This window comes from Haliotis rufescens, unplaced genomic scaffold, assembly GCF_023055435.1.
Source record: "Haliotis rufescens isolate VD_foot unplaced genomic scaffold, xgHalRufe1.0.p SCAF_7, whole genome shotgun sequence".
In the NCBI taxonomy this organism is placed as follows: Eukaryota; Metazoa; Mollusca; class Gastropoda; order Lepetellida; family Haliotidae; genus Haliotis; species Haliotis rufescens.
The window spans coordinates 50,954,063-50,969,720 of record NW_025964361.1 but is presented as its reverse complement, the minus strand read 5'-3'; the positions used below and the strand labels follow the sequence as shown (position 1 = coordinate 50,969,720).

At 40.4% G+C, this 15,658-nt stretch overlaps 2 protein-coding genes across 9 annotated transcripts in view; both read left to right on the top strand.

The window, feature by feature from the left end:
* The window catches only part of LOC124111218 (serine/threonine-protein phosphatase 6 regulatory ankyrin repeat subunit C-like), a 108,626-nt gene extending 95,872 nt beyond the window's left edge, over positions 1-12,754 (top strand). For all 8 annotated transcript variants that reach the window (XM_048387305.1, XM_048387303.1, XM_048387302.1 and 5 more), the window contains 3 exons: positions 1,324-1,383; positions 4,351-4,434; positions 6,264-12,754. In XM_048387305.1, the coding sequence (XP_048243262.1) occupies positions 1,324-1,383; positions 4,351-4,434; positions 6,264-11,173 (5,054 nt within the window). In that variant the 3' untranslated portion in view covers positions 11,174-12,754. The remainder of the gene's footprint in view (positions 1-1,323; positions 1,384-4,350; positions 4,435-6,263) is intronic.
* LOC125376237 (integrin-linked protein kinase homolog pat-4-like) lies at positions 11,944-12,465 on the top strand. The gene has a single exon (XM_048388208.1). The coding sequence runs from the start codon at positions 11,944-11,946 to the stop codon at positions 12,463-12,465; it is 522 nt and encodes a 173-aa protein (XP_048244165.1).
* Positions 12,755-15,658: the final 2,904 nt, after the last annotated feature.

The following is a 15,658-nucleotide window of genomic DNA, read 5'->3' as shown; positions in this document are numbered from 1 at the left end:
AAACACGAACGCCGAAGTGCTCTTTACGCCATAATAGATAGTGTTGACAAAAATCACGTTATGTGTAAGAATAGAGATTACTACACGAGTGCCAGTCAGATACCATTTATCTTACGAGTTGTTTCAAAGTGTTCTAACGAGCTCGCTTTCCCTCGTTAGATACGTTTTGAAACAACTCGTAAGAGAATGGTATCTGACAGGCACAATTGCAGTACTCTGTTTCTTACACACCCTAAAATCTCACCTTTTTAGCATCGAATGGATGCATTTTTCTGTTGTCATGATCCCAGTAGCGCATAAATACATAACACACCGGTAATGAGTGATGTCATCCGATGTACTGCTTACGATTCACAAATAATGTGACCCTACACCTAAACCTAAAAACGTTTCCGCCATCTGTCGATTACGAAGGCGATGACGATAGTGCAAACTAGATAAGATTAAAAAGGGCCCGCATGATGCCGAGTTAAAACATTCACCTCAAACAAATTACCAAATATGTACAACAATGTTTACTCCCGTATGACATCACTGCCAGTGACCGACTTCTACAAAATGGCAGGTTCACTGACAACAGTACGCGAGATTTTCAGAGGAGGATTTTCGTTGATTGAGGGAAGGTATATACATAAATGTGTCATGTAAGTAATCAGAAACAATCGGACAATCTGCGTACTGTTATTTGTTATGTTTTCCAATGGAACCAAAAGAATTTGTCAGAAATACAGATAACTTCCGTTGCATTGTGCGTGATTTAGCGTTAGTCATGGCGTCACACAGGACGGAAACTTTTACGATTTCTGTTGAATTTTACTGATCATTGTAATGTATATAATTTTAATTCCATAATTCGTGCAACTTGCACACACCAGTGATGACGTGCCATAGCATGAGGGTAACGAGGTGTGGGTCACTATACCTTATACACCGCAACTTCAAACAAAATGCAAACGAGAATTCATATTAAATTTGAGGCTAACGGTTAACAATACAGCCAATATATTTTTTAAGCATACATACATACATACCTGGTCGTGTCATACCAAGAGACGTTAAAAGATGGTGCTTGTTGTTACTCTGTCTGGCACTCGGCATTAAGGGGATAAAACAAAGACTGGTCGGCTCAGAGTCAGTATACTGTGTCTGAGTTGGGTATTCATGTTGAACCGCGGCATGGTATCTCAGTGGGCTATCAGTATAATCGGCATCGGCCTGGACTAGTACAAGCAACCACACACACTCACGTGCATGCACGTCGCTATGTTAGTGCAATAGTCATGGGCGTGACGTTAAACCCAATTTCACCTAACCTCTTTTCAGACCTGGTTGAGACGCAAAATGTATTCAATCGAGCGACCCCTGCAGGAACTGTTGATGAAGGTAGGCACTGTCACCCTTTATTCGGATAATTGGAGAATGTTTGTCAACTGTGTAGTGGAAGCTGATAATTATGAAAAAGAAATGCATCATATAAATATGTAACCTGGATTAAACTGGTGTGTCAAATATCAATAAATACTCTCCAAAAAAGGAAACGCAAAAGTTAACATAGATGTATTTTTTATGTATAGTAAATAATCAACAGATGGTAATCGAATGTTCAAAATTTGCATGCATCATTCTCATTAACCCAGGTCCCATATCGCACTCATGGAACAGTAGATTCGGAACATGGTTCTCACATTGTTGTGTTTTTTTTCTTTTCACCAAATTTGTACAGTGCCTCTTTTTTCCCTTCAAATCAATCCCAATCAATGCAGAAACCAATTTTGGTATTAATATTGTAAGGATATCGGCAGATATAGACGATTTCACTACTTTTGTAATTTATATTTTGACAGAGTATATTTCCTTTTATGATGTTAAGTTAATTCCGTAATAACCTGATCATCCCTTATTCGGCTAACTTGAATGAACACTGTAATCAGTCCATGACAGTGTCTGAGAGAGTGTCTGGAGCGAGAGAGTATTCGCCTTCTTTTCTTCCTATAAGAGAGTGTCTCATCCCATGTGACAACCCGAGTATGTTTCAATCATATGATCTCTCATCCTACCCATGTCCTTATTGTACCAGTTGCCTTGCATATCTATGTTTACATTGAGGTTTTCCGATTTTGTTCAATGAATGTAATTGAATATACTCTGCATGGATGGTTATGCAGCTTTCGAATCCAGTACAAAACCGGAATGGGCTTGTCTTCCGGATTTAGAATCAAGCCAAAATGGATGCAACTGTTTTGTGCGGGTTTTCAGCTTACATACTGGTCTTATATGTAGCATTAAATGTCACTTTTACCAAGTTCTTTGATCAAACAAGTAAGGCAGTGATGCTCACACATAGCAGTTATGTTATTTGCGGCCTTGTCAGTGGAAAGTATAAACCTGTCATGTAGGGCATCCAGACTTTGGGTAACAGCTGTCTGGGACAGAATCGTTTTCATGGGTTTATAATTGGTGCATTCTACCAATGAAAACAACACAAACAGACTCTTCAACACTATTAACTAGATCCCACCCTCTTCTTGTTATTGTATATTGCATGTTGCTTGCATCAAATCGGGGATTTTGTAAAAGCTCCAGCCTCAATTATTGACAGACCTCCGCGGTATAGTTCAAATGGTTGGGTGTGGCGTAAATCAATATTCACTCATTCAATATGTTATGACAACCATGGGGACCTGGGGACCTACAATGTCCAGAAAATCTCCAAAATAACACTTCCGGGTTCATCAACGTATCCCACTTGCGTGCTTGCCCATGAAGCCCATCACAACTCAATGAGCACTGAGACAGGCATATGGGTCACTGACCTATGACGCTAAGGTCAGATTGAAGAAGAATTGTTTACTTGAGTTTGAGATGTTTGCTTATGATCCTGTGCCAGACTTCGTGTTTGGGGAATTCCAGAATGATGACAATATGATTTGTTTTATAACAAATACACCTGACAATAGAAAATAGTGGTGTTCATACAAAGATATAGACTATGAGCTTATTAAATCCATGTCGAGTGACATGGAAGAATCACAGGTCTATATATTAATCATGTATTACATGGGGCTTCATATTAGAAATGATCGGTACTTATTAGCAAGTTGATGGTATGTTATTGTGTCTGTATGTAGAAGTTATGTTTGTTTGTTTGCATGTTTGTTTGTTGTTTAATGCCACACTCAGCCATATTCTAGCTATATGACGTCAGTCTGTAAATAATCGAGACTGGACAATCCAGTGATTGATATCATGAGCATCGATCATTGCATTTGAGATAAAGATGACATGCATTAACCAAGTCAGCGAGTCTGACCACGCGATCCCGTTAGTCATCTCTTATGCAAACCAAAGTCGCCTTTTTACGACAAGCATGGGTTGCTGAAGACCTATTCTACCCCGGATCTTCAAGTAGTTATGAAAAGTTTTCCTTTCACTGCTTGTAAATAACGGCAGTATAGTCATATGATGAAAGAAAAATTTGTTCTACTATTTATTGATTTGGTCTGTCATTAGAAGGCATTCGGAGACTTCGATCGGCATTTACGATGTAGCCATGACTCCTTTGTATGTGTTACACTACTATTGACGTGCCATGAACGTAGGCACACACTGAGTCACAATGGCAGATACATTGCAGCACCCACCAGTGATGTCCTGCCACTTCATGAGGGTCACAAATTGTTGGTCCCTTCTCAATACACCCCTAATACACCACACTTCTGTAAATCACTATTTTTTCCCAGATCTGTATACCAAAGTGCTAAAAGTAATTTCAGTCGAAAAAGATATGACAAACGATATTCATAGCAGTTTATGACAAATACCAGTAACCCTGAACTGTTTTATATGAGTATATGGGCAGTAAACATTCAGTTGGCTGCTCTTCTGACTCTCGGGAATTCGCTGTATCAAAACTTAGGTAACTAATATTGAATGATGGTAAAATTGTTGTCACAACCTTAGTTTTGTCCTTCACAAATGTCTAAAAGATAACCAACAGTACTTTACCGCCTTTTGTATATATGCACTCCCGCAAGGTCAGAAACGTAGTTCATCATGATAATGATGAGACATGTTAATATTAACAACAACTGAATTCCATTAAATATGGTGTTATTTCTCTCCTAAAATATACTGCTGTCACAATTATCAAATACCGGTAGCTTGATCACACTCTAGGCAGTACAGTCGGAATTTTGGTGCTGATTAGAAAGATTATTTGGATGCTATCCTGTTGAAAAGAGGATTTTTTCCATAGTACCAGGACGGTGTCGATTCTTTGTTGAATTTGTTTTTGTCCGTCAAACCATACTTTATTCAGTTAATCCCTTACCGCTGTGGACTGTTTTTCAGGCGGAGTCCCTCAAGCCGTTACTCAGAATATTGGTACGCAGAACGTATTTCCTGGACCGACCCCTGCAGGGACTGTTGGTGAAGGTAGGCAATGTCAGCCATGATTCAGGTTATTCTAGTTTTGTATTGGAGCTAATACGTATGGAAAGAAAACATATAATAATTTATAATCTAGAAGTAAACTGTTCTATGACATATAAATATTATCCATAATGGTTGTATCTTCGTGTAATTACTTTCCCATATTTGCACATGTGCATTTAAGCGATTTTCAATGTTAATCCGTCAATTAAAGCCATATGACATCATCCATTGTTAACGTCACAAATTCATTTCATTACGATCTGAAAAATAGGCTGCAGATTATCTTTACCCCGTGAAAGAATACTGTAAGAACACCATTTATTCACTCGGGACATATAATCGGTAATTCCTCAAAGGTCGTTTATTATTCTATATATGTAATATATGATCTAATGTCAATTTGAGCATAAATTGAATGTCTGTTTTTCAACTGTGATCAGACCATAGCGCTGTATGAGAGAGTGTCTGGAATGAGAGAGGGTCCGCTTTCTTATCGCCCCATGAAACAGTGTCCTATACCACGTTACTGCTGAAAACGACAGTATTTTGTAATATTAAAAATCATCCCCTAGCCAACTTCTATTGTACCAGTATATCTGATTCACTTTGTGGATGTAACGTCCCAGCGGACTTGCAGACCTAAGTTTTAAATTTGTGCATTCTATATATGACAACACGCACACCAAATTTACACACTCTGTTGGACATTCAAAAGGTTCTTCTCTATTGGTCCATTTTGTTACATACACTTCGACAACATCCATAACTGATATAAAGTTGTGACCTAAATTGGTAATATTATGGTTCATATTTGAATAACTGGCGAAAGTTGCTTAGGTCAACGATAGAGACGCCACCCGTAATTATAAGATCCAGACACAAGACGTGTAGTTTACACAATGAACCGCCAACATTTCAAACCTACATACTAATAGATATTTTCACCTTGGTCTGGTGCGTCATATGTACACGTAAGTGAACATTTTGCTTAAAGTATTCCTTCGACCATTCCTTTGACTGTACTGAGTGACTACGGGGCATACAATAGCAGGGGTTGTCTTTGTGTTTGTAACAGAAAATTGAAAGATATTTCTTCATGCTTGGAAGAACATTGTGCCATCTTTGCGTGACATCTGTATGAACAAGACAATATCGTAAACTAATTGAAACATGAATAGATAGTGAGTATGATTTGTGTATATTTAGAAACAATTCATGATCAGCTGTATTCAAGAATGTGTCTCAAAACAGGCAAAGAAAAAGGAACTTGAGAAACAATATTATAAATTTATGAATAGTGAAGAAAAACATAAAGAAAACATAGATAAATATTCAATCTGTTTGGGAGATGCAAGGATATATCAAAGTATTATTTGTTGTTGTTAAATAATGTGCTTGTGGTCATAACACCATTTAATAGACAAACAAATTTTAAATGTTCTTCCAAGCAATGAAAATTACAAAATCAATTGCTTTTTCCAGAAACTAATTTGTATATGAGCTTACTTATTTCGTCTAGAGATATTCATTTGTTATGTCTACTGTGGGTTTGGAGTGGATTCGTGGAACAATCCTTCTTTAGAATACTAATAGTACTTAAAGCATCTTGTGAGTCTGGCACCATGTGGGATTATGGGATTGTCCTGGTGGACGCTGTTGCCTACTTTAGGATTTTTAGATTGCCGAACACTCTCTTACCAAAACACTTTCTCATATGGCAGTCCCTTCCTATTATTTGTAACAAAGTAGTTTGAAAACGACACATCATTAGCATCTCTAATTGTATTACATGCATGAAAGATATAATGATTTTCTGTTTTCATTTCAAGCTACCCTTGTCCTACAAATAAGAGCCGCAGAAGAAGTCTTTGTTGAAGCAGAAGCCTTCAGAACTGCCAAAATAAAGCTGAAGGAATTTGGCCATGTCACCATCTGTGGTGCTTCAGGAGAAGGGAAAACCACGACAGCTCTTATGTTGGGTTCACAATACAGAAGAAACGGGTACAAGCTTGCTTTTGTGGACAGGATTGATCAATTTGACTTGGATAGCTTCTTGAGGTCAGCACCTAGAGTATTTCTGATCATAGATGATATGTTTGGATCGGTTGGACTATCTACAGATGTTTCCCAGCTGAAACCCTGTCTGAGTAAGCTTGTTCTTCACTTACAGCGATGCAAGAAGGCTTTAGGGAAACAACATTCACTCAGAAATCATCCAGCTAAGAAAGGAGGAGAAAAGGAGAGTACTGGAGCTTCGGACCCAGCACAACTACCTTCGAAGGATATCCGTGTTGTGTTTACCTCCAAGACCTACAACTTCCAAGTTGGGCTTGATCAGATGCAGTATGAGGGGTTCTCGTTGTTCAAGGGACAAACAGTGGTGGATATAACAACACAAACGAAACACAGATATACTCAAGTAGAGAAGAAAGCAATATTTGAGAAACACAGAAACCTCCACAATGAAAATGACACAGATTATGAAGACATGCTACAAGGCGACCTGTGGGATGCCGATTCTGTGTTTGGATTTCCACTTACTTGTAAAATATTTTTTGAAAATCCATCCTTTTCCAGACATAAAATGAACTTTTTCAAGGAACCACTGTTTTATCTTAGATTAGAACTTAAAAGCTTACTGGCATCAAAAACTGATCGATCAGCCATATTGGTTCTTATGCTACTGTGTGAGGAGAAGTTAGATTTGGCAAAGCTGGAATCAGCAGGAAAGGACCAGGTACTGGACAATATGATTAGAAATGTGTTAGAATTGTTCCCAATAGCTTCATGTGCAGGAATGTACGAAGCATCAAAGAGCTTCAGAGGAACATACTTCACACATGGCGATACCGTTGGATTTGCCCACTCTTCGATCCATGATGCCTGTGCTTGTGCGTTGTACAAGATCAGTCCAACATTTGTGCTGACTCACTGCAGTGACAACTTCATATATGAGAGAGTGCAACCCCAGCCAGCACCAGCAACTGAGATTGATGAACACCTTCATGTCATCTACATCTCAGAAAGTTACTATGACATTCTAACCACACGGTTTGCAAAGTCAATAAAAGATGGGCATTTTTCCAAATCAGTGACACACCCCATTCTCCAACAAGACCAAATAGTTCTTCAACTTCTTGAAAAACTTCAACCTGATGAATCCATTGAAGAAAGTTGGTTTCACAAAAGAGAAATGGGCCAGAGTTTCCTTTTCTGGACTGTACTTGGACATAGTTCAAAGTTTCCCAAATATATAGAAAAGAAAACTGGTGAAGAATTTACGCAAATAGAAATCATAGAATCCTTTGCAGGTTGTGTTTTTAAAAACAACGTGGCATTGTTAAAGTGGCTTTTCTCTAGATGTTCACATCAAGTCGTTGGTGTCACCATTAATAGCCTGCTTTTGCTGTCTGCTAGCCATGGAAGTTCTGAAACACTTCTTTATCTATTAGAAGAAGGTGGCGATACAGTCACTACTGCTGAAAATTACAAAACCATCATACATAAAGCGTGCAGGACAGGACAGCAGAAGATACTAAATTTGTTAAAAGAACACAATAGCGACCTCTTTCAGACTGTTGTAATGAACTCTGTAGATGATGAAGGCAAAACTCCACTCATGGAAGCAGCACAGGCAGGATCAAATGGCTGTTACAAGATTTTGAAATCAATGTCAAAGAAGAACATTAGGGACAAGTCCGGGAATGCAATAGTACACTGTGCATGTTTAGGTGGTAACATTGCTACAGTACGAGATATCCTGTCATCTTCTAACATCAATAGCAGAGGACAGTATGGACGTACACCAGTCATGGTAGCAGCTTGCCAAGGGCACAAAAGTGTATTTGATCTCCTCAGGTCAAAGAAGGCTGACCTGACGCTGGTGGATGACCATGGTAATGGCTTACTTCATCATGCCTGTATTGGAGGTAACACAGATATAGCACAACATGCTGTGTCACCTTCTAACAGAAATACTAGAGGACAGGATGGACATACACCAGTCATGGTAGCAGCTTGTCATGGACACCAAAGTGTGTTTGATCTCCTCGTGTCAAAGAAGGCTGACCTGACACTGATGGATGACCCTGGTGACAGTTTACTTCATCATGCCTGTATTGGAGGTAACACAGTTATAGTACAACATGTGTTGTCACCTTCTAACATCAATACTAGAGGACAAGGTGGACATACACCTGTCATGGTAGCAGCTTGTCAAGGGCACAAAAGTGTATTTGATCTCCTCAGGTCAAAGAAGGCTGACCTGACGCTGGTGGATGACCATGGTAATGGCTTACTTCATCATGCCTGTATTGGAGGTAACACAGATATAGCACAAATTGCTGTGTCACCTTCTAACAGCAATACTAGAGGACAAGATGGACATACACCAGTCATGGCAACAGCTTGTCATGGACACCAAAGTGTGTTTGATCTCCTCGTATCAAGGAAGGCTGACCTGACACTGCTGGATGACCATGGTGATAGTTTACTTCATCATGCCTGTGAGGGTGGTAACACAGCTATAGTACAACATGTGTTGTCACCTTCTAACATCAATACTAGAGGACAAGATGGACATACACCTGTCATGGTAGCAGCTTGTCAAGGGCACGAAAGTGTATTTGATCTCCTCGTGCCAAAGAAAGCTGACCTGACGCTGGTGGATGACCATGAAGACAGTTTACTTCATCACGCCTGCCGTGGTGGTAACACAGCTATAGTACAACATGCGGTGTCACCTTCTAACATCAATACTGGTGGACAGCATGGACTTACACCAGTCATGATAGCAGCTGGTCACGGACACCAAAGTGTGTTTGATCTCCTCGTGTCAGAGAAGGCTGACCTGACACTGGACGATGGCCATGGTAATAGTTTACTTCATCTTGCCTGTAAAGGTGGTAACACAGCTATAGTACAACATGTGTTGTCACCTTCTAACATCAATACTAGAGGACAAGATGGACTTACACCAGTCATGATAGCAGCTGGTCACGGACACCAAAGTGTGTTTGATCTCCTCGTGTCAGAGAAGGCTGACCTGACACTGGTGGATGACCATGGTAATAGTTTACTTCGTCTTGCCAGTGATTGTGGTAACACAGCTATAGTACAACTTGTCTTGTCACCTTCTAACATCAATACTAGAGGAAAGTATGGATTTACACCTGTCATGGTAGCAGCAGCAGCTGGACACCAAAGTGTGTTTGATCTCCTCGTGTCAGAGAAGGCTGACCTGACACTGGTGGATGACTATGGTATTAGTTTATTTCGTCGTGCCTGTGATGGTGGTAACACAGCTATAGTACAACATGTCTTTTCCTCTTCTGACATCAATACTAGAGGACCGAATGGAGATACACCAGTCATGATAGCAGCTAGTCTAGGATACCAAAGGCTGTTTGATCTCCTTGTATCAAAGAAGGCTGACCTGACACTGGTGGATGACCATGGTAATAACTTACTTCATCGTGCCTGTAATGGAGGTAACACAGCTATAGTACAACATGTGTTGTCCCCTTTTAACATCAATACTAGAGGACAGTTTCGAGATACACCTGTCATGGTAGCAGCTCGTAGAGGGCACAAAAGTGTGTTTGATCTCCTTGTGTCAAAGAAGGCTGACCTGACACTGATGGATGACCAAGGAGACAGTTTACTTCATCTTGCCTGTGATGGCGGTAACACAGCTATAGTACAACATGTGTTGTCACCTTCTAACATCAATACTAGAGGGCGTTATGGGTATACACCTGTAATGAAAGCAGCAGAAGCCGGACAAATACGTTTGTTTGATATAGTATCAGCGACGGCTGACCTGACACTGATGGATGACTATGGTAATAGCTTACTCCATCATGCCTGTGATGGTGGTAACACAGCTATAGTACAACATGTGTTGTCCCCTTCTAACATCAATACCAGAGGCCATGTTGGACGTACACCTGTCATTGTAGCAGCTTGTAAAGGGCACAAAAGTGTGTTTGATCTCCTTGTATCAAAGAAAGCTGACCTGACACTGGTGGATGGCGATTGTAATAGCTTACTTCATCTTGCCTGTGTTGGTGGTAACACAGCTATAGTACAGCATTTGGTGTCACCTTCTAACATCAATACTAGAGGACAGTATGGACACACACCAGTCATGGTAGCAGCTGGTAAAGGACACCAACGTGTGTTTGATCTCCTCGTATCAAAGAAGGCTGACCTGACACTGGTGGATGGCGATTGTAATAGCTTACTTCATCTTGCCTGTGCTGGTGGTAACACAGCTATAGTACAGCATTTGGTGTCCCCTTCTAACATCAATACTAGAGGAGCGTATAGACTTACACCAGTCATGGTAGCAGCCTGTGAAGGGCACAAAAGTGTGTTTGATCTCCTTGTGTCAAAGAAGGCTGACCTGTCACTGATGGATGACCATGGAGACAGCTTACTTCATCTTGCCTGTGCTGGTGGTAACACAGCTATAGTACAACATGTTGTGTCATCTTCTAACATCAATACTAGAGGACAGTATAGACTTACACCAGTCATGGTAGCAGCCTGTAAAGGGCACAAAAGTGTGTTTGATCTCCTTGTGTCAAAGAAGGCTGACCTGTCACTGGTGGATGACCAAGGAGACAGTTTACTTCATCATGCCTGTGTTGGTGGTAACACAGCTATAGTACAACATTGTTGTCCCCTTCTAACATCAATACCAGAGGCCATGTTGGACGTACACCTGTCATGGTAGCAGCTTGTAAAGGGCACAAAAGTGTGTTTGATCTCCTCGTGTCAAAGAAGGCTGACCTGTCACTGATGGATGACCATGGAGACAGCTTACTTCATCTTGCCTGTGCTGGTGGTAACACAGCTATAGTACAGCATTTGGTGTCCCCTTCTAACATCAATACTAGAGGACAGTATAGACTTACACCAGTCATGGTAGCAGCATCTAAAGGACACCAAAGTGTGTTTGATCTCCTTATGTCAAAGAAGGCTGACCTGACACTGATGGATGACCATGGTAATAGCTTACTTTATCTTGCCATGGTTGGTGGTAACACAGCTATAGTGCAACACGTCTGTCCCCTTCTAACATCAATACTAGAGGACAGTATAGACTTACACCAGTCATGGTAGCAGCCTGTAAAGGGCACAAAAGTGTGTTTGATCTCCTTGTGTCAAAGAAGGCTGACCTGTCACTGATGGATGACCATTGAGACAGCTTACTTCATCTTGCCTGTGCTGGTGGTAACACAGCTATAGTACAACATGTTGTGTCATCTTCTGACATCAATACTAGAGGACAGTATAGACTTACACCAGTCATGGTAGCAGCCTGTAAAGGGCACAAAAGTGTGTTTGATCTCCTTGTGTCAAAGAAGGCTGACCTGTCACTGGTGGATGACCAAGGAGACAGTTTACTTCATCATGCCTGTGATGGTGGTAACACAGCTATAGTACAACACGTTGTCCCCTTCTAACATCAATACCAGAGGCCATGTTGGACGTACACCTGTCATGGTAGCAGCTTGTAAAGGGCACAAAAGTGTGTTTGATCTCCTCGTGTCAAAGAAGGCTGACCTGACACTGGTGGATGGCGATTGTAATAGCTTACTTCATCTTGCTTGTGCTGGTGGTAACACAGCTATAGTACAGCATTTGGTGTCACCTTCTAACATCAATACTACAGGACAGTATGGACACACACCAGTCATGGTAGCAGCTGGTAAAGGACACCAACGTGTGTTTGATCTCCTCGTATCACAGAAGGCTGACTTGACACTGCGGGATGACCATGGTAATAGTTTACTTCATCATGCCTGTAATGGAGGTAACACGGCTAGAGTACAACATGTCTTGTCACCCTCCAACATCAACTTAGGTGGACAAAGTGGTTTGACTCCAATTGTGTTCGCAGCTCTTCGAGGCCATCAAAGAGTGTTTGACCTCCTGGTGTCTAGGAATGCTGACCTGACACAGTGGATAGCAATTGTGATAGTTCGCTTCGTCCTGCCTAACGTGAGGTCAAGACAACAATAGTATGGCTGCCCGTACCACCTACGTATGGTGGTAGATCAAGGAATAAAAGCTGCTCACATTACATAATGAACCTTTATTCTAGCGCATGTTTTCAAAGCAGAAAACCTGTCAAATATACGTTTTAGCTGTAGACAGGCGCCAGAGCAACATGTTGCTCCCAGCATTCGGTCTATTAGTATATCATATCCACTTGTGTTTATGAAACGCTATGAAGGTTTACACGAAAAGGCAGTTCCCGTCACAGTACCACCCACCCCAACACACACGCATGCACGCACGCACGCACGCACACACACAAAAAACACACTCACACTCTTTCTTAAAAGGCATTTCTGGGAACATGTGTCTTTGTTTAATCTGGTTCTAACCATCTATTCTCCCCATGTTTGGTAGCTATCTTCTCATTTTACTAAAACTGTCATCAGCATCATTTTTCTTTTGAAATTAAAGTTTTAGTTAATTGTTTTCTTAAAATCATCCATCAATTTAAATGATTTGAACCGATTTTACTACATCGGTTTATATTCGTCCTGCCTGCTGAGGAGTGAAGAGTTCACAACCAAAACATACAGTTTTTGAAGTTGAAACTGATTGTTTGTGAGAGGTGGTTTTGCAGTACCATCATATTATTGACAATGTTCTATGCATAGAAGACATGAAGAATACATTCTCCTTCCATCTTACAAAACGAGCATTTATTCGTACTGACTAACTTCAATCTCAGGGGTTCTTTTTACATAATTATGTAGATGAATCTATATTGGAAATCCAGAAGTTTCACATGTTTGGTACTTGTTATAAAATGGGTAAACATGTTTCCAGTTCTGATCTTCAGACATCATCTCTGGAGCAAACGTATGTTTTCAAGTTGTGTGTCAAGTACCTGGGTCACACAATATTCAACAACGTTTAGTAATTACAAACAGGTATTTTGCTGGTGCGATAGTACCAGTATTATAGTTCGCTGAAACTTTACTGTCATGGTTTTGATATAATTGAGACCATTCTATAATCTATACATGTTATTATTATTTGGATAGTTTAAGATCAACAGGATATTTAAAGTAAAATTTATACCATACTGGTAAAAGAGTCTTACTATTCAAACCTGTGTAGTTACATGCATAATCATATTGATATTCAGATGCAATGAAAGATGTTTTCACAAGTTTAATCACACCGATATACTATCACAGTTGTCATTACAGCATATATGCCTATCCTATAAATGTCAAAGATCTTTGAAAACTAAGGTGACATGAGGTGAAATGGAGTTTAACGTCGCATCCAAGATTATTGCACCTTGATAGCGACGTGCGTGCGTGCGTGCGTGCGTTTAACATGAATACCCCACTCAGACACAGTATACTGATCCCTGATTGGGGTGGTGGGGGGGGGGGGGGGGGGGGGGGGGGGTGCAAATCTTACCTTCACTTACAAAGCAGATACAAATACTTTCGGTGCCTGTCAAAAAGTAGCGTATTACGATGAGAGAAAAATATGTTTGTGCTATTATCGGAGTCTCCGTAATCAGGGTCGACAACCCACTCACAACAAAGGACTCAACCAATGCCGCTTCACACCATGTGTTTGCCTCGACCAAAGCGTTTGCCTTTTTATTGTCTCCTAAATGAAATCTTTAGTCACACCAAATACAGTTGACAGCAGGACACAACATCTTAAAGCTTATCTTTGTGTAGGGGGCACGGGTAGCTGATTCGCTGTGCAGAGTTGCGTCCCTTGAACCCGCAAGAAACCTATGATTGTGGGTTCGAATCCCGGTTCGCCACGATTATGTTTCTAGGTTTGTCAGCACCATACCCGTGCTCGTGGGTTTCACCGAAGTGGTAAACGTCTGATACCTGCATCACTTCGGGCTTTCCTCCCACATTAAGCTGACATGCCGTGATATAACTGGAATACTGTTAAAAGCGGCGTTAAACCAAACTCACTCACTCACTCTTTGTGTAGTTTGCTTGTAACTTATACCTTGTTTATGGGGTGACAACATCATTGCATATTGACTAAATATAATTCATACCTTTTAGATAAAAGCTACTGTCAGTGACACTATTCCATACTTATGTGGTATAACCTGAAACACAACTGATATCACATTTTGGAATGCATTTCAAGATTCGATAAAATCACGTGATGGTCACCCCAGAAATAAATTTAGAGACAGAAAAAGAACTTTTTTGTAGACGGTAAACAATAATGGCAGTTACTTTATGGTTATTTGTTGATACTATAATATCCCTCCTGATCCGTCCCCGACTTTGGAAGGTACTTATGAGTAAGAGATACTGTCCGTAATTTATTGTACATTTTTGAATGGATAATCTCTGAAAAAAATATACTTTATCTACATGGCTGCGGTCTGTAAATAATTGATTCTGGACCAGATAATCCAGTGATTGACATCCTGATGAAGGGCCACATGTAGCCCTTTCACGTCGTTACAAAACAATAAAGACGTTACCATAAACGAATAATGCCTTCATGTTCTTTTCAACTTCTACGACTATCGAAGACTTTATTTCCATTGTCTTGATTCACGCTAGTTGCGGTATACCGGAAATCCACTGAAGCGTTTGCGCACATGAAAACAACGCATGCATTCCAAGATTATCCCAATAAACAAAGTATAGGTTTCAAAGTCAATAAATATCAGATTCTGCCATTTTCTCACACACCGCATTATTCTGTGACACGATGTATCCAAACAGTCAATGTTCTAGGTATAGCATGTGAGTGAGCGAGTATGGTTTTACGCCGCTTTTAACAATATTCCAGCAATATCACGGCGTGGGACATCAGAAATGTGCTTCACACATTGTACCCATGTCGGGAATCGAACCCGGGTCTTCGGCGTGACGAGTATACCATTCGAAGTACATTCAAGCTGAAACCATCCAAAACAACAAACTTACTTGCATGTCCTCTTGTACCAAACACAGCCAGCTCACTCCGTAATAATCCAAAAATATGGTAAATACGGTAATACATGCACACATCACAACACGATGGTAACTCTCAAATAATTCTCGCTTTAAACGAACAGTATAATAAATTACACTCCTACCATAAATACACATATCATGCATGCATATGCAATGTATTACTTACAAATTTCGGGGCAGAATCATCGCACTTACAACAGCCATACATCAGTGTATCACTCACAGGGTAT